General features: G+C 43.7%; 1 protein-coding gene and 1 long non-coding RNA gene across 6 annotated transcripts in view; one reads left to right on the top strand and one right to left on the bottom strand.

The window, feature by feature from the left end:
* Positions 1-26240, bottom strand: part of Pcyt1a (phosphate cytidylyltransferase 1A, choline) — a 44081-nt gene that overhangs the window by 13356 nt on the left and 4485 nt on the right. For all 5 annotated transcript variants that reach the window (XR_015632567.1, XM_087575285.1, XM_087575283.1 and 2 more), the window contains 2 exon segments: positions 11359-11485; positions 7472-7571 (listed from right to left, as the gene is read on the bottom strand). Coding sequence is in view for 4 of the 5 variants with exons in the window: in XM_087575285.1 (XP_087431411.1) it covers positions 7472-7571; positions 11359-11475 (217 nt within the window). In the remaining variant the exon portion in view is untranslated.
* On the top strand, positions 920-2777 carry LOC134481088 (uncharacterized). Its single transcript, XR_015633523.1, has 2 exons — positions 920-1186; positions 2092-2777. It is a non-coding gene; the product is annotated as an uncharacterized LOC134481088 (long non-coding RNA).

Below are 26240 nucleotides of genomic sequence, written 5' to 3' on the forward strand. Positions count from 1 at the left end.
GCGCTTACCTAGGAAGCGCAAGGCCCTGGGTTCGGTCCCCAGCTCCAAAAAATAAGAACCCCCCCCAAAAAAAAAAAAAAAAAAAAGATGGCGCTGGCCTCTGCCACGCCAGCCGACTTCCTTTCAGGAAGTTAACTGTGCGCATGTCCAAGAGTGCCTTCGTGCCAGGTCTTTGCCCACTCCAGGCCGTGCCTAATGAGATCATGGGTAAGCAACCAATCAGGTGTGGATGCGCCACACTAGGGTGTATATAAGCCGCGCCATGCCAGCGCGCGGCGCCTCTCCTTAAGATTCAATGAACGTTTAGCTGCAAGGATTCGTGTGTCCCGTGTATTCTTGCTGGCGAGAGACAGCGCGGGACAATAAGTCACTTTACTGCTGTTTTACAGTCCGATTAACTGTACAGATTACCTGAACCAAACACAAGCAAGGCTCAAAGGCTGAGGTGTTATGCCCTCAGTAGGAAGGCAATCTCCATCTCTGGTATCTGGAATTTAGACTGCAGTCCATGTTTTTATACAGACTGAGCACTTGTTCCTTAATGCTACCTTAGAAGTGATAGTAAATATATAGTCAAGGAATACCTACCCTGAACTTCAAAATGAGCCTAAAAAAGAATAAACTTTTAATATGTGTATGCAGGAGGTGTATGTATGTAAATGCAAGTACCTATCCCAGAGACAGCCGACTGCCTGGAACCAGACTTAGAGGTGACTGTGAGCTGCCCACCACGGATGCTGGAAACTGAGCTGGGGTCTTTAACCACGACACCGTCTCTCCAGCTCCCAGACACTCCCCTGACATTTCAGGTTTGTTTAAACAGACTAGAAAACTCCACTCTGACCACCAGCACTTTCATTTTCAGTTTGCCTTGATTACTTATAAGTAACACTTTGCTTTGAAAATAAACCCTGGCCAGGCATGAAACATGTATTTAACAACAGTGCTCGGAAGGCAGAGACAAGCAGATCTGAGTTCAAGTCATCCTGTTCTACACAGCAACTTCCAGGCCAATCGGGGCTACACAGTGATACCCTATCTCAAAAGCAAAAGAAAACAAAAACCCAGACAAAGGAAACATGCCTCACTGCTGTCTGAAAGTAATGGACGGGCTGGAGGCCTCGGCTGGAGAAGAGGAAGGATAACAGTGCAGATAACACGGTCTCTGGAAGCATTCTCTCTCCTGGTAAGTAACTATGGTAAAACATTCCTCAAATACACCGAGTACTTGAAAATAAAATATAATTATTTTAGGACTTTTCCTTTTCCCATTAATTAGAATAAAAAAGAACTGTCTGTTATTTTTAGAGTAGTAGCCTACGAAAAGAAAAGTCAGGGAATTACCTGTGAGTATACGAGACCATTTCCCAGGTCAAATAAACACGGACATATACCACTCACTGTGTTTCAAATGAGAAATCCCAGGAGCCTAAGAACACTAAAGGAGGAACTATTTCACAGTGGCAGCAGAGGGCAGCAATAGGAACATGGCCACCTCTTAAGGAAAGAAAGGCCAGAGCCCCATCTGATGCTGCACTTCTCCCTTGTCCCAGGGGTGGTAGGAATTGCACAGCAGTATCTCACCAATGAGGCTTACCCAGGGCATGGTCATTGCCAATTGAAATGGATGCGCACATCTTTTTTTTTTTTTTTTTTTTTTTGGTTCTTTTTTTCGGAGCTGGGGACCGAACCCAGGGCCTTGCGCTTCCTAGGCAAGCGCTCTACCACTGAGCTAAATCCCCAGCCCCGGATGCGCACATCTTTAATCCCAGACTAAGAAGGCGGAGGCAGGCAGATCTCTATAAATTCGAGGTCGGCCTGGTCTAGAACAAGCTCTAGGACAGACAAGATTACTCAGAGAAAACCTGTGTCAAAAAACCAAAACTAAAACAAATCAGAAAAGCCTCTTAAGGGCTGTGAGTCAAGGAAGAGGAAAATGGTTGTCAAGAGCTCTGGATTTTTAAAATAGCTTTATCCATAAACATGTAATGTTTAAGCTGAGAAATCATACATTGCTGATAGCAACATAATTCACAAGACAAATGGCAAATGCTTGGCTCCTTTGAACCAGCCATGGTCGCTGTCTTTCAGATATACTCTCATTGTGGCGTTGTTTGCAACAGCAACGGTGGGGAGACAATAAATACTTCACTGGGAAGCTGAACTCAAGACACGATGCAGGAGCCAATAGCTAAGTATTTAGATATCCACAAGAAGCTGATCGTCTTGGCTGCTCTCAAGAGAGACATGAGTGCTGGGAGATAGGCTGAGAGGAAGACTTCTCAGTCTGCAGTCTTTCAGTGCCGCGGATGCCACATCATGCCACAAAAGGACAACTTGCAGGAGCCACCATGTGGGTTCTGGGGACTAAATTCAGGCCGTCCGCCAGGCTTGGCAGCAAGCTCCTCTACCTACTGAGTCAATCTTGCTGGCCCAAAATTTTAGAATAAAGTAAAACAGATCAATATAATTCTGCAGACCAGGCTGGCCTTGAACTCACAGAGATCCTCCAGCCTCTGCCTTCAGAATGCTGAGATTAAAGGCTGTGCTGCCATCACCTGATGTGTTCTTCTTTTGATGCTTAGAATTGAAGCCAGGGACTCCTACACCTGCGTTGCACTGAGCTATGCCCTTGTCCTACTGAAGTTAAAGGACACATATTTACTATTGTTCTATAATGTAAAGGGTAGCTCAACTTGTCAACCAGCTTCCTTCCTCTTTAAGCCTGGTGTGTTTATCCACAGAACAAAGTGAAATAAAACATGAGCTTAGAATCAGCTGGGCAGTGGTAATGCCTTTAATCCCAGCACTTCAGAGCCAGACGCAGGAGGATCTCTTGGGTTAAGCGTGGTCTACAGAGTGAGGTCCAGGACAGCCAGGGATACACAGAGAGACCCCATCTCACAAACAAAACAAACAACAACAAAAACAGTCATGAGTTGTTTTTTATCTAGATTATCATTTTTTAAAATCCATGAATTCAGGGGCTGGGGATTTAGCTCAGTGGTAGAGCGCTTGCCTAGGAAGCGCAAGGCCCTGGGTTCGGTCCCCAGCTCCGAAAAAAAAGAACCAAAAAAAAAAAAAAAAAAATCCATGAATTCATGAAGAAACTAACACTGGGTTTTCTGAAGCAAGGCCTAAGGGGCTCTGGCAGCATTTTACTTGATCCTGAAAGCAAAGAGCAGGCTGTAAAAGCTACAAGCATACTGTAGAATAGCCACGGCAAAGCAAGGGGTGGTGTGGCCGAGGAGTCACTGTCTAGGGAGTGGGACAGCAGAACGTTACTGAGGAAGGCTATTTGCCTGAACAATACAACGTGGCTGAACCTTTCCCCAACCAACCTACACCCACATCTGTACAGTGCCCCTCCCAGAGGCCCTTGCAAGTGCCCTTGACGGCAGTGTCCTCACCTCCAATCTCCGATACACACGCTGGTATTTTAACAAAATGGCCAGAAGGGGCCACTGTTGCACAGGTCTTGGGGGAAAGCAAGCACCAATAAACCACACCCTGATTGGCAACTGTCTCAGCTTGCTAAGAGCAACCTCCTGCTACTCTCTAGGTTATAAATAAGGTGGATGCCTCACTCTTGCCAAGTAAGCAGATGTCTTCTCCAGCCAGGCCAAACCTAGCTTCAATTCACTGTCTCCTGAGACACTCTGTCAAATATCAGTCTGTCACCAGTCACTGAACCCGAGGTCTGCAGAGTGCCCAGCCCATGCTCTTCCTCCGTCCACACCCTCAGCCTACTCCCACTTCCCTACTTACCAAGATGATATGTGGATAAATAATAACACTGGGTGACTATGAACAGAGCTGAGTGAGTATGAATTCTGAATGTGTGTCATTATGCTATACATTAAAAGAGTTTGTGACTCCAACAGGTTCTATACTATGGCTGAATGTGAAACATGAACTGTCTGCTGGCATTTTGAAATTTGTCTTTAAGTTGTCCCTGATCTTAACATGATACGGTGGCATGCACACCACAGACATACATACAAGTAAGTAGATAACTGTAACTTTTTAAAAAATTTAAGAGGCTACACGGTGAAAACCTGTCCCACCAAATAATAAATTAATTAAATTTGCTTCATGTATCAGAAAGACATGGTACAACATGACCCATATGTAAATACTTTTGAAGAAAAAAGAATAATCTCAGGGGCTAGTTTTTTGTTGTTGTTTTAGGACTCTAATAAATACGGTCCACGGGTCTTGGGATCCCCTCGCCTGAATGACATTGTCTAGCCCCATATCTAGTCATATTTTACTATTCATTACTTAGAAAAAAACAAAAATAAAGACAATTAAGAAGTAACCACAGTACACAACTTTAATCCCAACACTTGGAAGGCAGAGGCAGGTGTGGGTCTCTGTAAGTCTGAGGGCAGCACGGTCTATAGTGGGAGTTCCAAGATGGCCAGGGCTACACAGAGAGACTCTTGTCAAAAACAAAACAAACCACAATCGCCTTTAATCCCAATGCACGGGTAGGGGTCAAGGGGCAGAGGCAGGCGGATCTTTGAGTTCCAGATCAGCCTGGTCAGGTCTACAGAGTTCCAGGCCAATCAGGATCAAGGGAACAAGGGTAAGAGGTAAGGTTCATAAACTCACTGGATATGTGTGAAAATGTATTTCGGTTGTAATGACCTCTTACTCTTTGTGCTTGCCCAGAGCTAAGTTCAGCCCTATATTTGTAGAATAGGTAAAACACTAACAAGGGTAATTAGAACAGAAAAGGGATTAGAAGGAAGTGAAGAAAGGAAGGGGATTTAGAAAAGGAAGAACAGCCGCCTGACCACCTGCATGACTTGGTATTGGCGACAAATGTTTATGAGCTGCTCTGTTTGTGTGGGAGGTGGTCTACTGTGCTTCTGTTTGTTTTGTGATTTACCAGCATACCTGTCTTTGGGGGTTTTTGTTTGATTGATTGGTTTGCTGGTTGACAGGTTGGTTTTGTTTTGTTTTGTTTTTCAAGACAAGGTCTCACTATTTAGCCCTGGCTCTCCTGGAACTCACTCTGTAGACCAGGCTGTACTTGAACTCAGAGATCTACCTACCTCTACCTCCTGAGTGCTGGGATTAAAGGTGTGCACCACCACACCCTGCTGTGTCTGTATATCTTGTGCAAGTATTGCCCACAGAGGCCAGAAAGGCTGTCAAGGCCCTGGAACTGGAGTTAATGGGTGTGATGGTTTGTATATGCTTAGGCCAGGAGGTAGCACTATTAGGAGTGTGGCCTTGCTGAATAGATTTGTCACTGTGAGTGTGGGCTTTAAGCTGGCTGGAAGCCAGTCTTCCACTAGCAGCCTTCAGATGAAGAAAAAGAACTCTCAGCTATGCCTATATCATGCCTGCCTAGATACTGCCCTGCTCCCACCTTGATGATGATGAAGAACTGAACCTCTGAGCCTGTAAGCCAGCCCCATTTAAATGTTGTCCTTTATAAGACTTGCCTTGGTCATGGTGTCTGTTTATAGCAGTAAAACCCTAAGACAATAGGTGAGACATTTTTTTCTACCAGGGTGGGCGGCTTTTTGAGACAGTGTCTCAACTTCAGTTTGGCCTCAAATTTGCTATGTGGTAGCCAAAAATGATCTGTAATGATCCTCCTGCTTCTACCCCCCAGCTTGAGATTACAGGTGTGCTTCCATTTATGGTGATCTCCAAAACCAACTGTCTACAAGCCTGGTGACAGGAATTTGATCTTCAGAACCCATGAGAAGGTAGTTTCCTGATTTCCACACATGGGCTATGAGGCACACATGCCCACATATACATAGTATGTACACATATGTGCCCACATATACAGAATTCATACACATAGATACACACACACACACACACACACACACACACACAGAGTATTCGCTAAAAAATTACTTGGGCAAAATGATATAAATTAATCATATAAATAAAAAATGGACTTTCAAAATAATAAGACAAGCCTTTTAAAGAAGCATATAATTGAGCCTTTAATCCCAGCACTCAGGAGGCAGAAGCAGGAGGATCCAAGGCCAGCCTAGTGTGTAGATTAAGTTCCAGTTCATGGTTACAGGATATCTGAACCTGCTTCTAGTTAGGATGTGGCTGAGCCCTTAGCACACACTTTTGCTCTCTCTGGCTGGGGTACAGACAAGCCCTCAGTACACACCTTTAAATCTCAAACAATGAAGGTAAAATTAGTTTGTAGAACGAAACACTCATGTTTAAAAGTCATGTCTAATTGAGTGGCAGACAAAGTGAGGAATCGAAGAAAGATTTGACAGAATAGGATATGCCCAACTCTCAGGAGAGAGGAAGGGAAGCTCCTTAAGGGAGAGACAGACAGCACAGGAAGGAGAGTATAGTATAGGATACAGTTAAGTTTGTGGAGAGCAGTGCAGTAGAGTTGGAAGCAGCTTGCCCAGGAGAGTTTTAGAGACAGACTGATTCAGGGACCGAGAGAAAACCAGATTGAATAACCCAGTTGGGAGAGAAGTTTGAGTCAGAAGAGCTGAGTTGACCCAGCCAGCCAGAGTTCAGAAAGAACAAGAGGATGAGCTTATTCACAGCAAGTCTCGGAGGCTGAAAACATTCTAGGCCTAGATTAGTATGTATGGAGTCTAGAAGCTTCCAGGACTAGGCCTAGGTTAGCAGACAGCAGGGAGCCTCCCAGACAACAATTACAACAGAAGAAAAGATACTTTTACAAACAGCCAGTTACATACACACACACACACACACACACACCACCACCACCACCACCACCACCACCACCACCAACAACAACAACAACAAAATCTCTGCCTTTAGTTTTTTGTTTAAAAACTAAACAAAAAGGTGGGAGTAAATAAATGAATGAATGAAAAAGCATACAATTGCCATTAAAGGTAAAATTAGATGATGAGTCTCTCCCAACTTGCGATATTTGTCTTCTGTCAGTCACCAATATTGTAGCTGACTGACACTGTGAGAAAGAACTGTGGAGAAAATTCTGAGGCTAGGAAAAGTATGTCAGTATATTAATCATTTGGATATTTGTAAAAACAGACACAATCATAGGGTAAGGAATACAGATGAATATAGGATACCTGCCTACCATGGGCCAGGCTCTAGGTTTGATTTCTCTGCAACACACACACACACACACACACACACACACACACACACACACACACACAAAGCAAGCAAGTCATAATCCAGCTAGAGCTAGAAAGATTCTTGTCTTTTCTGCCACCATGGGGATCTAACTCAGGTCCCTGAATATGCTAGGCAGGCACCCCACCAATGAGCAACATTCTCAGCCATCATGCTAATAGTTAGGGTGGTTTTGTTGTTGTTTTGGGTTTTGTTTTTCTATCTCATGATCACTATGCAAACAACCCAGGAAACAAATGTATAACAAGGAAAACAATTTATAGCTTTCATTGAGGCAGACTAGCACGCTGAACATTATAGCAAATAAAACAGTTAAGCAGTTACTTACAAGGAGTTCCCCTGCAGGCTTCTTCCATAGTCACCCTGACATAGGGCTTACTAAAGTCAACTTCAATTTCATCAGAAAAAGGAGCTGGCTGCCGTAAACCCTGAACAAGAATGTTGACAGAAAATGAAGTTAAATTCAATGGTATTCAATGAGGTTCTCAACATAAGATAGCTTTAAAGAACAGTCAGGTGGGCTGGAGAGATGGCTCAGCAGTTAAGAGCACTGACTGCTCTTCCAGAGGTCCTGAGTTTAAATCCCAGCAACTACATGGTGGCTCAACCATTTGTAACGGGATCTGTTGCCCTCTTATGGTGTGTCTGAAGACAGCTACAGTGTACTCACATATTTAAATGAATAAATCTTAAAAAAAAAAAAAAGTTAGTTATTCAACCTTGTGACTAAAACTTTCTTCCAAAGTGAAGAGTGAAAGTTGCAGCCGTCCTCAGGCAGAGTTAACTGTGGCGTGACGAAGGAACACCTTTCTAGCAATTTCAGGGTTAAACTGACAGTCTGACCTGGAAGCTAAGCACTGGCTCTGGAATGATGGCCCCCCCAGCACGGTGGAACAGCAAACCTTGGACCCTGTAACAAAACTTCTGCACTGCTTCAACTAGACAACGGGAAGGCAAGCAGCTCCTTAGCTCCTCAGGAGAACCCTGGCTGCTTAATGCCTACTGTGATTATGTTGAAATGTTCCCTAGGAAGCAAGGACTACTATAGCACACATCCAGTTACAGAGGAAACAAGGGTCAGAAGTTATGAGAACCAAATGTGCTAAGAAGCAAAGCTGAAACCAGAATGTGGGCGTGCTTGTCTCTCTGTGCATGGCTTCGCCTGGGAGGTTTTGCTTAATTTATCCCTAAAATTTTATTTCTATTGGATTCTTTAATGAATGGAACTTTTTTTTTCTTTTTTATCGGAGCTGGGGACCGAACCCAGGGCCTTGCGCTTGCTAAATCCCCAACCCCTGAATGGAGCTTTTAAAGAAAGCACTTTGGTTGTTTCTTATATTAGTACACAGTGACAAAACTGATTGTGTTTGTGGGACTGCAATAGACTTCTGAATATTTCCTCGGTACTGTAACTCTGCATAACTCAATTACTAGGTTTGTTTTGTTTGAGAAAGGGTCCTGATCCTCTGCCTCTCCCTCCTAAGAGCTGGGATTACAGGTGTGTGCCACCTTGCCTGGCTTCACCTATTAGTTTTAGTGGTTGTCATGTTTGGTTGATGCCTTAGGAGTGAGTCTCTATACATGAAACACTGTTGTCTGTGAACTAGTACAATTTAATGCAGTTCTCTTCAGTCTGGATGGTTTATCTCTTTAGCACACCATGTTGCCATTAGAACTTCTAGTACAGTGCCGAGCAGAAGTGAGGAGGTAAAGTCCTTACCTCACTCCTAGTCTTGTAGCAGGGAAACCGTGAATCTTCCGCTGTGACATGTACTGTGACTTGTCTAACTTTTTTTTTTTTTTTTTTTTTTTTTAAAAACTAGGCTGAGGCAGCGGTTCTCAACCTGTGGGTCTTGACCCCTTTGGGGAATGCATATCAGACATCTTACATTTGAGATATTTACATTATGATTCATAACAGTAGCAAAATTACAGTTATGAAATAGCAATGAAATAACTTGTTGAGGGCCACCACAACCTGAGTACCTATATGAAAGGGCTGCAGCATTTCTTCTCAGTTGGTGACTGAGAACCACTGTTCTAGTGTCTACTGCCATGACAGCATATTATAGCTATGCAATATAATCCTGTTTGCTCAACTCAAACATCAACAGGTAAGTGCAAAAATAAATGTGATATGATACAAGATGAAGTGTCATTTAGCAATGAGAGATTAAGCAGTGCCATATCCACAATGTGAGTTAATCCTGAAAATGTGTTCAGTAAAAAAGGCCAGCCACATAATGTACGTTTTCATAATGTCTGCACAAAGCAACACCGAAGAGAAGAAACATTAGTGGTGTCCAAAAGCTGAGCAGAAATGACTGATTTGGGGGTTGGGGATTTAGCTCAGCGGTAGAGCGCTTGCCTAGCATGCGCAAGGCCCTGGGTTCGGTCCCCAGCTCCGAAAAAAAGAAAAGAAAAAAAAAAAAAAAAAAAAGAAATGACTGATTTGCTAGTAGATACAAGGCTTCTGTGGAGTGGTAAATACACTCGAAAACTGGTTACAGGTGATGACTGAAAAAACAATCTGTGATATACAGAAAACGGCTAACTTGCTGGGCTGATAGGTTACATGATATATCAATTACAGTTCAATGCAGCTGTCCCATGGGAAGAACCGTTTTGTTTGCTTTTGCTACAGAGCTCAAAAGGAGCTCAAAGTACAGGTGTACAGTATGGATAACAAACAATGGCAGATGCTCTTCCCTCTAGGGTCGGGCAGCGCGCTGGGTGAGGGTCCAGGCCACTGACCAAGGCTAAACAGCTGGTGTACACCCAGGAGCTGGGATGGCAAGTCACTGAATCCATGTAAAATTTTATAGGAATCTAGGAAGCAAAGTAATTTAAAGCCATGAAATCTAAGAACCAAGGAATTTCAGTCTTCTCAAAGCTCATTTCTCCAAATACACTGAAAGCCTCTGTTCTGTTCCCTGCAGAGCCTGCAGCTCTGTGGTTACCAGCTGTCCTTATTCCAGGTGGACAACTGAACTTCAGCCACCATCTCTTTCTCAAATTCTCTGAGAAACTTTCAGAAATTAAACATTGAACCATTTTTTTGTTGTCCCCGTCCCCCCCCGGAGCTGAGGACCGAACCCAGGGCCTTGTGCTTGCTAGGCAAGTGCTCTACCACTGAGCTAAATCCCCAACCCTTTGTTGTTGTTCTTGGATACAGTATCCCACTTGTAGTGTTTGCTGGCCTCCACTCTAGATGTGAAGCAGGCTGGTCTTGATTCAGAGATCTCTGCCTACTGCCTGCCTGCCTGCCGAGTTCAGGAGCACTGGTGTGCGGGGGTGAACATGGGTTTGCTGACTACTGAGCCATCTTCTGAGTCTTCTATGACATGTGGAATCATACCCCCTAAAATGTCCACATTTATTCTAGGGAGCCTGTGAAAATGTCACCTTAAATGGCATAAGGAGTTTTATAAATATGGCTAAATTCAGGCAAGAAATGTATTCTGGATGACATAGATATGGAAAATGCAATCACAAAAGTTTTGTAACTAGAAAGATAATCCAGGGAATGGCAAGTCAGAGGCAATGTGATGACAGAAGCACCAGTGACAAGAGTGTCGCATCTGCTGCCAGCACCATGTGCCACACAACAGCCAGCCTCTGGAAGCTGGAGAAAAACATGGGAACGGACTTCCCCAGCACTCCTGTCTCTGCCAACACTGCTTTTAGCCCCCTACACCCATTTCAGACCTCTACTTTCTAGAACATGATCCACCTATGGTTTAATATTCACTCCAAGTGTCTTTTGACGTAATTTTAGGGAAAGCTTTAAGAAGGTACCAAGCTGAGACAAGATAGGAAGTTTTTAATGGTGTCCTTCATCTAAGCTTACGGTAGTCTATGAAGTATGCCAATAATGGCCCAGAGATGGAGTATATAAGGAGCAGTAAAGTGAAGGATTGACACAGTTAGGACAGAAGCACACAGGACACATCCCAAATCACTAGCGGGACCCACCGCTCCTTGACTTTGCTACTTCGGATTTGACTTTTACCTAACACTTGCACACCCTCCAGATTTCCACAGTCCCCATGTACAGCTCCTACAACCGAGTTGTAGTTCATGTGGCAAGAAAGCTGACAGCCTTCTCACGGTTTACTCTTCCCATTAAGAACACTAACGCCGATGATGTCATCAATGTCCTATTGCTCTCTACCTCCACCACCAGGGTGTTTCCAGTCACAGCTCTTCACTTACAACTGCACAGCGCTGCACTTTGGAAGGAATTCCATCTTCCTCTGTTGCTCCATTAGGGCCAGGTACCTCTTTCCTCCTCTTCCTTGAATTGACTTTAGCTGAACTCTGTGCATCCATCTTCTTTTAACTGCTCAAAAAGGGGGTGTGTGAGAAAAAAAGTCTGAACCAGTATTTCAGAGACACAAATGCATTCAGCAAAGTGTTCATTACAAAGCACACATTTCACCAAGATGAGCCAATGGCAAAAACAAGGATTCATAAAACACCACTGTGCAACAATGGCCGCAGTTAATCTCCTTACCTTGAAACTCCTCCCAACACTGCAGCCTGCACACGGCCTGTTTCATATCTTGGCTGTGTGCAGAGGGCTGCAATGACTGGGCTGAGAGAGAGATACCAATTCAAATCGACTTAGCTAAAATGCTTGTGACCAGAAGTGCAGACTTTAAAGTTTTTTGGATTTAGGAACATTTATCCTTAGACTACTGATTACAAATTCCTACCATGAAAACCTGAAATACAAAACACTGTGAAATGTGAATTATTTTTAGCACACTAAGGATATTCCACCAACACAGACTGGTGTGTGTGTGTGTGTGTGTGTGTGTGTGTGTGTGTGTGTGTGTTGTATGTATTGGGAGGTTGAGGCAGGATCTTATTATGTAGCACTGGCCTAAAACTCAACCTATAGATAGACCAGGGTGGCCTCAAACTTGTGGTGTTTCTCCTGCCTCTACCTTCCAAATGCTACAATTACAGGAACGCGCCCACTTCCCCTTCATATTCTTTGTATCTGTCATAGAAACAGAGGTGCAATGTGAGAAGCTGTCTTTGGTAAAATGCTCTTGCCTCAGCCTTCCAGTGCTGAGATTACAGCTGAGAGTCACCACGCCATTTCTTCTTCTCTCAGGATCACTACCTCAAATTAGGTCAGAATCTTCGGCTAAGAAAACACACTAAATCTTTCTCTAAAAGAAAAACTCACTTTTCTATCCAACTTCACAGAGAGTTTCTGGCACCTACCTTTCAAGAGAGTACCTTTACCTAAAGAACCACCCGGTTAGCCCCCAAATTTGCATTTTCTTGGGTAATACAATCTGCATGGAGGAAGTGATTTCTTTTTAATGATGAGTTATTAGGCTCCCCGGAACAGAGAGGGGAAGCTCTATGGACAACTGTCATTTCTACCTAAGGGAATGAATGGCAGGGAAAACAAAAGACAGACAGACAGACAGACAGACAGACAGACAGACAGCATGAGGCCTTCCCCTTTGCCCCCATGCATCCTGTGAGCCCTCTAGGCAAGCCATTCTTCTGAGCAGCTACAGTTCTGCCTCTCCTTCCTTCCTGCAGTTAAGTCTGTGTGGAAACGTGGCAAGACCTAAAGAAACCAGGCCAGAGTCTTCAGAGGCTGAAGGTGACGCCCCGTGAGTCATGGCTAAGCAGGATCCTGACCTAGAGAGATAGCAGTCTAGAGTGACAGGGGAGCGAGCACACCCAGAAACTGCCTTTCCTTACAAACGCAAACTGGCATAGAACAAGGTGCAGTGTCTGGAGAGACTGAGTTCTCCCAGTTAACAACTGTTCTTCCAAATGTGGGTGATCTGAGGCTTGGTAAGAATGAAGTCAGTCCAGTTTCTAACTTGCTCCTGCAGGCCTCTTCTATAAGCATCTGTTCAGTTTCTCAACCGAGGCTTCCCTCTTCCCAGGTGACTGTGTGTGTGTGTGTGTGTGTGTGTGTGTGTGTGTGTGTGCAGTTGACAACCAACCAGCACGTATATAAAACATCACAGTATGCAGGTTAGTGATACAGGCCTGTAATCTCAATACTTGAGTCTTGAGTGTCAAAGGCTGTAGAGTGAGTTCAAAGCCAGCTGGGTCTATACAGCAAGTTCCATGGCAGTCTGAGTTACACACCAAGACTTTGTCTCAGAAAAGGAAAACCTGGAAATGTAGCTCAGTGGTAAACTTGCCTACCATGCAAAGGCATTTGGTCCAACTTTGAGCACCACAAACACATAATCAAGGTGTAGATGGCTCAGTGAGTAAAAGTGCCCACTGCCAAGCCTGATGATCTGAGTTCAATGTCCAGGTCCCACATGGTAGGAGACAACCAACTCCTTCATGTTGTCCTTTGACCTCCACACATGCGCGCACCTCCCATAAATAAATGAATAAATAAAAATGGTAAGTGTACTAAGACTAAATTCAGGTAATGACTATTTCTAGGAGGCTGCAATTGATGCATGGAAGCCACGTGCAGGGTGAACCTTTAGAATGTTTGATAAAGGATCCCAAACCTGTCATGTGACAGTTTGCTAAGAAGAATTACACAATGTCAAAACATCTCTCCATAGATTACTAATTACAAAGGGGAAAGGGTACCCTGACAGTAGGGGATAGAAAAATCACTCCACAAAACCATCCACAATCCCTCCTGTTCTGAGGTACTAAAGACATATCACCCATTCAAAGTGTGTCAGGAAGAAACAAACTAACTGAAGGACATCCCAAAGGAGCCTGTAGTCTTCAAAAACTGCTAGTCATGAAAAGCCATGGAAGGCCGACAAACTAATCCTCCAGAACTTGCTAATTACACTGCCACGTGCTACCTGCTTTGAGAAGCCATACACAGGAAGTGTCTTCAAACAGAAAAGCATGAGCTACAGCTTACTCCAAGTACAAGGAAAAAGAGAAGCAGAAGAAAGAAAATATCTTATTTGACAATGGTGAATGTCACATGAATCTCAGAGGGGCATACGGGAGTTTATTTTAACATTCCTGAACATTGTGATGGGCTTCACTTTTTTTTTTTTTTCCGGGGCTGGGGACCGAACCCAGGACCTTGCGCTTCCTAGGTAAGCGCTCTACCACTGAGCCAAATCCCCAACCCCAGGGCTTCACTTTTTATACACTTTCCCCAATACAAACAAAGGAAGGGAAAACAAGGAAAACGTGTACATATTTATAAAAAAGCAGAGCTGAAGTGTGACTCAGTTGCAAGCATTTGCCTAACAGTCACAAGGTCCTGTGCTGGATCCCAAAGTGAGAAAGCATAGAGACTGAGCATAGAGAAGTTTATCTCAAAATAAAAGGTTTTATTTTAAAAATCTCTACAGTATCCTGCACAGACCAGCCCTTATACGAGATCATCTCTGGGGTTACAAGTAACTAGTTCCTTCTCAGTCCCATTGAAAGATAAAAGTTTTAAAGTTGCCCCCCTAGACACAAAGTTTAGAGCAGAAAAAGAAAACAGGTTAGGCCCCAGAATTGTATGTTCCAAGAAGCCTCTCCTAGGGCTATAGAATGGATAATTACATTGGCCAGCTCAACAGCTTTCTCCCAGAAACTAGCTGACCATAAATCTTAGAGAACAATCTTGAAAAGCAGGAAACAACTTCTCCTAAGAACTAGCGGACCATGAAGTTAAACAATCTGAGAAGTAGGAGACAGCTTCTCCTAGGAAACAATCTTGGGAGACAGAGAGTTCTTCCTTGTGATTTTTCACTGTTATTCTATGACGCCATCCCTGCCCCCTCGGGTTGTGGTTTCTCCCTTTAAATACCTCTTCTCCCAGCCTCTCGGGGTCGAACTCCACTGCCCCTGCGTGGGATACGAGTCTCGACCCCAGTGCACTGGTTGCTATCGATAAACCTCATGTGATTACAACAAGGACGGCCTTGTGTGAGTTCTTGGGGGGTTGCGTCATCCCGAGACTTGAGTGAGGGTCTCCCCACTCTGGGGGTCTTTCACCATTGTGTTGGATCCTAACATATGCTACATAACACATATTCATGTACTACAGAATATATACATAATATATATATTATACATATACACACACATAGCATGTACTATATATGTATATATACACATAGCATGTGCTATATAATGCATGCTGCATTTTACAACTCTATTGAAATATAATTGACATGCATTAAACTGTGTGAGGGAATTGGAAGAATGTTCAGTGACTAAGACAACAGACTGCCTTCCAGAGGACCCCAGTTCAAAGCCCAGGACTCATATTAGCCAACTATTAACTGTGTGGTGATACACGCCTTTAATCCCACCACTTGGGAGGCAAAGGCAGGCAAAAGAGGTAATTTTGAGACCAGCCTGGTCTATGTAGAGTTCCAGGGCAGCCAGGGCTACATAGAGAGACTTTGTCTCAAAAAACTAACACACACACACACACACACACACACACACACACACACACACACACACACACACAAATATGCCTGTGAAATCAGACCTCAAGAACACCAGCATATCCAACACCTTCAAGTTTCCTTACACCGCCTTGTCAGGTTAATACTGATTTAGTCATGTTCTGCTGAGAGCTAATGCCAGATGGCATCAAATGAAAACATTCAAAAGGCAGAAATCACAGGGAGAGGCTGCTTTACCTATACAAGTTTCTGAAGAGACTCAAGTTCCACAGACCTACCTTAATACCTACCGAGAGGCAGAGCCCCCAGAAACCTCCCATTAGACTCCATCTCTTAAAGGTCCATTCATCACACTCTTGCACTAAGGACCATACCCTCACAAATGAACCCCGAGGGGACTCACTCAAAGTCTATAAAAACCACAGCATTCTGCCTGTTGCCCTCAAAGTTCACGTCTATGTGTCTGAAACAACCCAGTGCAGTCCCCAAGGCACCAGGAGACTGAGGAAAGAAGCAAACAGACCTAGCTATATAGGATACAGCTGATTGGAGGATGACTTACTGACAGAATACAGCTGATTGGAGGATGACTTACTGACAGAATACAGCTGATTGGAGGATGACATACTGACAGAAGTATGGTCAGAAGCAGCATCAAAGCTGGGTCAAATGGGGGTGGTGTTATGTATGATCAGGGCAAAAATGACTATCATGGCTGGAATGACCTGCTTTATCTTAAGATGATAGGAAAGCGTCGGGAGTGTCCCTGGATCAAGGGTCCTATGATAAATCAATACATGTGACTCGAGTGATTTTCATTTATTTATGGTTTGCTGAAAGTGTGTAAAAAAAAAAAAAAACAGTCACTTAGAAGCAGACATGGTGGCTACAGCTCAAGGCTGTAGTCATGTCAACCCATATCCTTATCACCTCACAGTGCAAATTCTCACTTCTCTCCACAAAAGTCATAACAAGCTCCAGTGCCAAGCAAAAGTCCAAAGTCTCATCTGAAACTCAAGGCAACCTGTAGTGAGAATTTTGGTTTCTTAGAAAAGAGTTATGTTCTGTGAGTGTGTGGGATTTGGGGCCACTTCAGACTGTGACAGAAGCTAACTATGATTTGTCCCCTGCTCTGGCAGGGGAGTGACCCTGCCAGCTGAAGGTCAGTTGGAATTCTGGGAACTCTTGAGAGGGGATATAAATGCCACAGCCCCAAGAGGCTGCTGCTCCCCCTGCTGCTATGGTTTATAAAGTAGTGGTCGTGAGCAAAGACAAAACTGCTAAGATCAACATTGCCCCCAAAGAACTCGATGCCCCCTTATCAGCAGGAAGTAGAATAATGAGATCAATGCCTCCTTTTCCCTCTAACCTTCCTTTTCTCCTACCTAGTGTTGGGGGCTGGGAGTGGGGTGTGTTAGATGGGATTGGGGTGGAGAAGGATGGTAGGTAAAAAGAACCCACTAGAGTAGCCAAGTTACAGTTATAGCAACCATGTCTATATGTGATTACCTCTAAAACAAGAAGCAAGTTACATATACCCAAGATAAAATGGTGGGATGGGGATAGAATAGATACTTAAGTTCCAAAAGAAAGCTAGGGATAAATAGAAAGAAGCAAGCAGTCCAAAGCCAGTCTGAAAAGGCAGCAAGGAAGACGCTAACCGATGAAGCCCAAGACCACATCTTTCACACTTCGCTCCTTATCACTGGGGGCAGGCTTTCCATGCTGCCAGAAGCTCTGCCTGGCAGGCACACTGCTGCTCAACATGCCTGACTGCACTAGAAATGGTGTATCTGGGCTGTCTGAGGAAGTTCTACCCTGTGAGAACTCTCAGCCTGACCTCCTACCTAGGTTCCTTTGAAATCTTGATGGGTGCTACCATGACCCCATAACCCTTGCATTCTGCAGACTCAGCACACAGACACCAGAGTACAAGCTGTGCCTAGATCCATGTGATTCATGCCAAGTGCGCGGTCACTCTGAAACAGGGAAATGACTCTAAGGCACCTCCTCCCCAAGGCACTTGCTGCAATAATTCTGTTCTGCCAGTCCTCTGGGCCTGCGATGGAGGGACAGCCTGATTTCTGAGTTACACTGTTAGTGTTTTCTAGTTGTCCCAGTGCTAAGCATCACTCTCTAGCACACAGCTTCTTGGATTCGTCCTTCCATCATTTTTCTTTGTTCCTTCTCTGGCTGCATATTTTCCAAGTCTTGCTTCCTTTGCTCCTTAGCCTCACTGTAAATCTGGGTAAAAATAATTAATGATTTCTGTTTCTCAGCCTGGATACTTACTTGTTTTAAAATCCCTTCCACCAGGGGCTGGACAGATAATTTGGTGGTTGTGTCTTATTTATTGTTCCTCTTTGTTTTTTGTTTTTTTTTTTTAAGAAATGGGGCTTCTCTGTATAGCCCTGGCAATCCTAAACTTCACTCTGTAGACCAGGCTGGCCCCCAACTCAGAGATCTGCCTGCCTCTGCCTCCTGAGTGCTGGGACTAAAGACATATGCTACTGCCACCCAGCATCTTAGTTCTATCTAATGTTCTATTGCTGGGAAGAGACATCATGATCAAGGCAACTCTTATAAAAGAAAGCAATTCACTTGGGGCTTGCTCACAGTTTTCCAGGGTGAGTTCACAATCATCATGAAGGAGTGGGTTGGCACTGTGCTGAGCAATAGCTGAAAGCTTTACGTACTGATCCACAGGCTTAGAGCAGAGAAACTGGGCCTCGCCCACATGGGCTTTTGAAACCTCAAAGCCCAATAATACACCTCTGTCAACAAGGCCACACCTTCTAATCCTTTCCAAACAGTTTTACTGAGGACTAAATATTTAAACATACGAACTTGTGGACCATTCTCACTCAAACCATCACAGTGGTTAAGCCACTAGATGTTCTTCTGGGAGACCTGGGTTCAGTTCCCAGCGCCCACATGGTGGCTCACAATCATAACTCGAGTTTAAGTGATAATGATAACCTCTTCTGGCCTCTTTCAGGTACTGTATATGCAAGGTGCACAGGTATACATGCAGGCAAAGCACCCATACACATAAAACAAAATAAAATAATTAAAAAGTCTCTTCTGTAGTCTCAACTACTTGGGAGAAAGAGATAGGAAAATTGAAAAGTCAAGGCCAGCCTCAGCCACATAATGACCAGACCAGAGTTGATAACTAGTAAGACAGTGTCTCAAAAGTAAAAAAAGGGGATACAGCTCAATAATAAGAGTGTTTGCAGAACATGACAGGACTCAAAAGGGATACAGAAGATAGCCAGACAGACAAACAGACAGAATCCCTTTTACCAAATAAATTAATCTTTTATTTGTTTTTTTTTTTTTTGAGAGTTTCTCTACTTAGCCTTGGCAGAACTCACTCTGTAGACCAACTGGCTTTGAACTCACAGAGATCCACCTGCTCTGCCTCCCAAGTGCTGAAATTAAAGGCGCACATCACTGTACTCGGCTAGTCTGTCATTCTTAATTTTAGATTAGTCAAAAGGTGATGAACCCAATCTGGTAACTTCTTTGCCAGTGTGACAAGAGTGGCCTTTCATCCAATTTCCAACAGAAAATCATTCCTGGGCCAGACACACACACACACACACACACACACACACACACACACACACACACACACACACACACAGAGAGAGAGACAGAGAGGGGGGAGGGAGGGGAGGAAAGGAGAGGAGAGACAAGGAGGGGAAGAAGGGAAGAAGAGGGGAAAGGGAGAGAGAGAGAGAAAGAGAAAGGGGTGGTGGCAGGGTGGCATGGAGGGGAGGAAAAGAGGAAGAGGAGGAGAGGGGGAAAGGAGGAGAGGGAGAGAGAATGCACTTTAAAAACATTTCTTTTTTGATATAGGGATACACTGAGATAGCTCCCAGGTGAAATATCCTGTAGTAATGATCCCAACTTGCAGTGGGGGATACTAAGGGACCCAAGCAATGCATAAAACAAAGGAAATTTCTTACTTTTTTGCAGATTAGTGAAGGTAGACTACGAGGTTGGTTTTTTTTTTTTTTTACGGTTTATTTATTTACTTTATGTATGTGAGTACACTGTGGCTGTCTTCAGACACACCAGAAGAGGGCATCGAATCCCACTACAGATGGTTGTGAGCCATCATGTGGTTCTGGGAATTGAACTCATGACCTCTGTAAGGGCAGTCAGTGCTCTTAACAGCTGAGCCATCTCTCTAAGAAGCTAATCCTAGTGTCCTTTGAAGTGGCTGCTACACTAGGCAGTTCAGGGACAGTATATAAACATGGCTGATCCCTATGCAGGGGCCAAGTCTGAGGTCTATATCAGCAAGCTCACTCCTTCATTCATACCAATTTTCTGTATTAGTCCATTTTGCCTTACTATAAGGAAATACCTGAGCCCATTTCTGTAGAAAGATGCTAGTTTCACAGTTGGAGGTCAAAGGCCAGTCTAAAGCCCTTTTCTCTTAAGACTTATTTACAGCCACATGGTGGTGGTGGTGACACACACCACACCTTTAATCTTTGCATTTGTGAGACAGAGGCAGGGGAATCTCTGAGTTCAAGGCTAGCCTGGTCTACAGAGTGAGTTTCAAGACAGTCAGGGCTGCACAGAGGAACCCTGTCTCCAAAAACAAAGAACACTTTTACTAATGCTGAGCATTTATGCAACACCTGCCTGCCAAAGACACTTTAAAATTATTAAAACTCAGTGTTCACAACCTTTTGACCTATACACACATATAACCCTCCCCCCTATTTTTGAGATAAGGTTTTTCTGTGTTACAGAGCCCTGGCTATCCTGGACTCAACTTGTAGACCAGGCTGGCCTGGAACTTACATAGATCTGCTTCTGCCTCCCAAGTGCTAGGGTTAAAGAGGTACAATACTATTCCCAACTCTATCAACATCCATAATCCAAGTATCCAGGAGGCAGAGGCAGGTAGATCTCTGTGAGTTAAAGACCAACTTAGTCTACACAGTGAATTCCATGATAGCTAGGGCTACATAGAAAGATCTTATCCAACAAATAAATATGTGAAAGAAAAAATAAAATTCAATCAGTTGATATCAGAAAACACTATTAGACAATTTATTAATGCAATCCTCAATGTTGGGGGAGTGGACCTGTTCAGAAACGGTTCTTTTGAAGCAACTCCCATCTGTGTGGTCAGCAGTTGAGTTCACAGGTCAACAGTGGCAGCTCAATCCACTGTCAAACAATTCACAGATAGATCAGCAGTCCAGTTTGGTAGAGTAAGGATAGCAAACAGGAATCAGCAGCAGTGGCACTACGTAGCAGAGACAGCCAGGCTTCAGCCTTGGCACAACAGGACCAGGCTGAGCAGGAGGGACCAGGGCCAACAGGACCACCAAGAAAATATCTGCCATGCACCTCAGCAAAGATCAGTGAAGACTCAAAATCAGGTGTTGCACAGCTAGCTCTATAAACAAGCCAAGCTCAGCCTCTGTCACTGTTAGAGTCCTATTTATACCCTCTAAACATCATGTGTCCTCCACGGGTCTTGCCTCACTCCAGGCCTTGCCTCACCACGGATCTTTTCTCAGCTGACATCACTCTGCCAATTACACTGAGTCTGCAGCACACCACCAGAAGTTTTTTGGTGCATTTTCTCTCTATAGAGTTCCAAGAAATGGAGCTCAACTATGCAATGTAAAGTGGACCAATACATGCATGTCATTTGTGAAGATTCATCACGTCCTTTCACGGGCTTGCTTTAGCAGACCATCTCTCCTGTACCTACTTCAGTGAAACGTTCCTTCACGAATCTGCCTTAGCCTTTCACCTGTGCCCACTTCAATGAAACACTCCTTCACGTGTTTGCCCCAGCAACACGCCATCCAACACAACGGACTCTCCACAGAGTCCTTAATCTTTCACTTCAATGTGTCACATTGGACAGGGCAGAGCTTACTCTCTGAAGGGCCAGGCAACAAAAAGTAGATTACTTACTGGAAGGTTCCAGACACATTAGTTTTGTAAGACAGGGTCTCTATGTAGCTCTGGCTATCTTAGCACTCACTCTGTACATCAGGTTGGCCTAGAACTCAGAGTTTGGTCTGCCTCTGCCTCCCAAGTGCTAGAATGAAAGGTGCCTACCACCACCTCTCAACTGAGACACAGGGGTTTCTTTTAATAATTTTTTTAAGATGTATTTATTTTATTTATATAAGTACACTGTAGCTGTTTTCAGACACACCAGAAGAGGGCATCGAATCCCATTAAAGATGGCTGTGAGCCACCATGTGGTTGCTGAAAATTGAACTCAGGACCTCTGGAAGAGCAGTCAGTGCTCTAACCACTGAGCCATCTCTACAGCTTGAGACATAGGTTTAATGTGATATAATAAACTCTTCTCAGGAATTACCAAGGGACTAGGCACCTCAGGAGCAACACAAAGCATTTCAGAATAGATTTCACTAGAGATACTACTGCAGTACAGTAGTACAAAGAAAAGTCAGATGTGCATGGAGAAACAACTCTTCCCAGAACAGACTCACAACCATTATCTGTGGTGATACAGAAATGCCAACTGACCTTTACATCTAAGACAGTATAGACTTACTCCTTTTAAAGTTAATTTTAATCATAATTCTAAAAAAGTTCATGCTGTTCTTTGTTCTAATCTGTTGAGAAAATTTAATCTGAATGCCATCTACCATGTGAGTTCCTTACCACAACTTCACATACTCAATAGATTAAAAAAGCAACTTCTGCTTCTGCTGCTGCTGCTGCTGCTGCTGCTGCTGCTGCTGCTGCTCCTTCTCCTCCTCCTCTTTTTGTTTTGTTTTTTTTGTTTGTTTGTTTGTTTGTTTTTTGAGATATAGTTTCTTAGTGTAGTTCTGGCTATCCTGGAGTTTGCTCTGTAGAACAGGCTGGCCTCAAAATCACAGAGATCTGCCCGTTTCTGCCTCTTGTGTGCTGGGATTAAAGTTACATACAACTACCGCCCAGCTAACTTTTGCTTCTTTTTTGAAACAGGGTCTGTAGTAGTCAGGGTTCTCTAGAGTCACAGAACTTATGGATAGCCTCTATACAGTAAGGGAGTTTGTTATGATGATTTACAGTCTGTAGTCCAACCCCCTAACAATGATCAGCTATGAGTGGGAAGTCCAAGGATCTAGTAGTTGCTCCATCTCACAAGGTTAGTAGATCCCAACAGATGTGCTGGCAAGTAAATAGAAGCAGGTGAAGAGAGAACCTTCCTTCTTCCAATGTCCTTATGAAGGTCTCCAGCAGAAGGTGTGGCCTGGATTAAAGGTGTGTAACACCATGTCTGGATCTGGGACTTGTTTTATCCCAGGCTGACCTTGACCTCAGAGACCTCCTTGCCTTAGTCTCCTGGATTCATAGCCACTATGCCTCAAGATCTCCATGCCAAGATCCAGGTAAGAAACTTGTATCTCCCAGCTTCAAGATCAGGATCAAAGGTGAGCCTTCCAATTCTGGATGGTAGTTCATTCCAGATAGAGTCAAGTTAACAACCAGGAATAGCTATTACAGGATCTCACACTGGCCTGGTTACGTTGCCCAGGTTAGTCTTAAAAGTCACAGCAATCCTCCTGCCTCAGCCTTTCACATATAGAGGTTATAGGTGCTACCACATCTGTCAAAAAGCTTGGTTTAATGATTTTAATAGATAAGGTACTACTGAAAATGTTGATCAGGATAAATGGATATCCTCATATAACAATGTGATATATCATGAGAGTCTTCCTTCCCAAAAAGTACCCTAATATTCCTTGGGTAAAATACAATAAAAGAGTTTTTTCAGCCAGTCTTGGTGGTGCACATCATTAATCCTAGCACTCAGAAGGCAGAGGCAAGTTCAAGGCCAGCCTAGTCTAAAAAGCCAGTTCCAGGACAGCCATGGCTGTTACACAGAAAAATCTGTCTTGAAAAAACAAAATAAATAAATAGATATATAAAATATAGAATATATTTGGAATTCTTAATGAGTATGTTCAAACAGATGTACATCTTTTTCTATTGTGCTAACAAACACTCCACATTCCTACATGGCAGCCCTAAAGATTATGTTAAGACAGTGGTTACAATAATCACGGCAAATGGAGTATTTCTGTGTCAGGACGTCAGGAGCCCCTATTCATATTAAATAATGTAACCGTCCTCACCACCCTAAGCAACAGCTCTGGCCTCATCCTCACCTTGTGCATGAGAAGACTGAAGCTCAGTGAGGTTAGATGACTTCACTGAGCTCGCCCACCTAACACAAGGAAAAAGGGTTTTCCTTTCTGGGCTCCACACAACGTTTTATTTCTAAAATGCATAGGTGTCCAGTACATAAGATAACTGAATGCCCTCAAAAGGATCTGGACTCAGGAGCTCTGTCTCTACAGTCTGTGCTCTCAATCAGAGCACCATATCACTTTTGTATGGTCCAGTGTCAGGCAGGATTTAACCTCACTTTTCAGAAACACTAGGCTCCCCTCCCACAAGTACTCAGGATTCCAATTAAACTAAAATTTAATTCTAGGTCCTCCCAGCTCCTTAGCTCTAGGAGGCCGGGAGTTTCTTCCTATGATTAAGAAAGGCTGCAATAAATATATCTAATTCCAGAGTCATGGCAAAGATCAAATAAGAATTAGACTATGAATCCTGACTATACTGGATATTTGTTGTTTGTCTTTCCAAGTATTTGATCTCCCTAGCCTTAAAAAGACTTCTTATATTTGGAAGTCCATTTCCTCCATGTGCCTTCTCCCTCGTCCTAGCAACTGATCTCAAGTGGCAAACCTAAACCAATCAGCCATCAAGCCCCCCAGCTACGAGTTGTTGGAAAGGTGGCAGTGGTATATGACCTAAGCCAGTCCACACGGGAGAAAATGGGACTGCAGAGATGAAAACACTCAGGCAAACTGAGTTATCACTCCTCGTTTTATGGGTTTGACCCTGGGAGTGTGACTTTAAGAAACACTCTGGGGCGGGGTTGGGGATTTAGCTCAGTGGTAGATCGCTTGCCTAGGAAGCACAAGGCCCTGGGTTCTGTCCCCAGCTCCGAAAAAAAAAGAACAAAAAAAAAAAAAAAAAAAAAAAAAACACTCTGGGGGTTGGGGATTTAGCTCAGTGGTAGAGTGCTTGCCTAGCAAGCGCAAGGCCCTGGGTTCGATCCCCAGCTCAGAAAAAAAGAAAAAAGAAAAAAAAAAAAAAAAAAAAGAAACACTCTGGGACCTGTTTGGTGTCCATCTTATATAACTGGGAGGAAAGACTAGGAAGTCAGCATAGATAAAGAGGACTTGATGGGGAGAAGCCACCCAGAACTATTTATTATGACAACCAATACATTCCCCTTTTGTCTAAGTCAGCTAATAGCGATTTGTTCTTTACCACTTGCAAAAAATAAAAATATGACTCATAAGTCATAATGCAGTATATAGTAATGACCACTAGTACTCAGGGAATATCCAGTTCTTAGTTCATTCAACAGGGAAGAGTCAGGAAGGAAATAAGTTGCACACAACATAGAACTCTCTCCTTAGATCCATGAAGGCAAACATTTCTTTTCTCCTTCTTGGTGCTTTATCCTTCAGAAAAAATTTCCCAAACAGCAGTAACAAGCAAAGATACAGGGGACAACAGTGACCTATGTCTCCCCTGCCTGTCACCTTCTCAGTCACACATTCTAAACGTGGACATCAATGCCACCTCCTCCCACCCAGTCTACTAGCTGCAGTAGTATCTCCCAAGTGCTCTCAAGACTCACAGTACAGTATCTGTGCCTGCTGTCTATCTCTATTCAGAAGCACAAGACTTGGCAGCGCTTCTGCTGGCCCACCTCCCAGTACACACTGACAGCCTTGTTCTTCACTGTTCAATACATGCCTTCTTGGACACACGGACTCAGCTAGAGATGTACAAATGTATATGAGGGGGTGGGGCAGCAGAGAGGAGATATTAAGGAAGAACCTTCTTCCTCAAGTGTTTTTATCTTTATTTAATTTTAAAAGTTTTTTAAGTTTTAGAAGTTTTTTTTAACATTGTTGTGCACATGCAAGTGTGTGAGCATGTGTATCAGTGTGCGTGTACCACTGCACATGTGAGGAGGTCAGAGGACAATTTGCTGGAGTTGGTTCTCTCCTTCCCTACTTCCAATGTGGGTTCAACAGATGGAACTCAGGTCATCGGGTTTCGTGACAACGCCGTCATCTACTGAAGTATTTTTGTCCACTGGACTTGTCTTACCAAGCACTCTTTCAAGATGAATGTCCTGAAGGAGACAGAACCTTAGTTCAGGCAAGCACATGGTTGTGTCTTCAAGATGAAAGGCTCCTAATAAGTATAGTTTGAGGGACTCTCACCCAACCCTTCAATTACACTTACTGCTATTAGACTTAGCAAGCACCTCAGGGCAAAAAGGGAAATGGTTCCAGAAGTATTTGACAGCCTCATTAGTTCCAAACTGAAACTACACATTCCCTTCCAACCTCCAACAATTAGACTGATTACCAGAGGGAACTATCTGCAGAACATGAGAGATGGAGCTCCCCTCTGCAGTCTGTTCATGCTTCTGTAAACTTATTCTGTATGTGGAACCTTTACCTGTGTCCGCCATGCTGGACCTTAGTAAGTTTTGTGAATTCCAAGGAGTACACCCAACACTCTGGGCATCAATCATGTCATCTACTGTCACTCAGGCCTTTCTGCATCAGCATTACTGCTTCTGCAAAGTCTTTTGAAGTT

The sequence above is a fragment of the Rattus norvegicus genome, chromosome 11 (assembly GCF_021556685.1).
Source record: "Rattus norvegicus strain SHRSP/BbbUtx chromosome 11, alternate assembly SHRSP_T2T, whole genome shotgun sequence".
Lineage (NCBI taxonomy): Eukaryota > Metazoa > Chordata > Mammalia > Rodentia > Muridae > Rattus > Rattus norvegicus.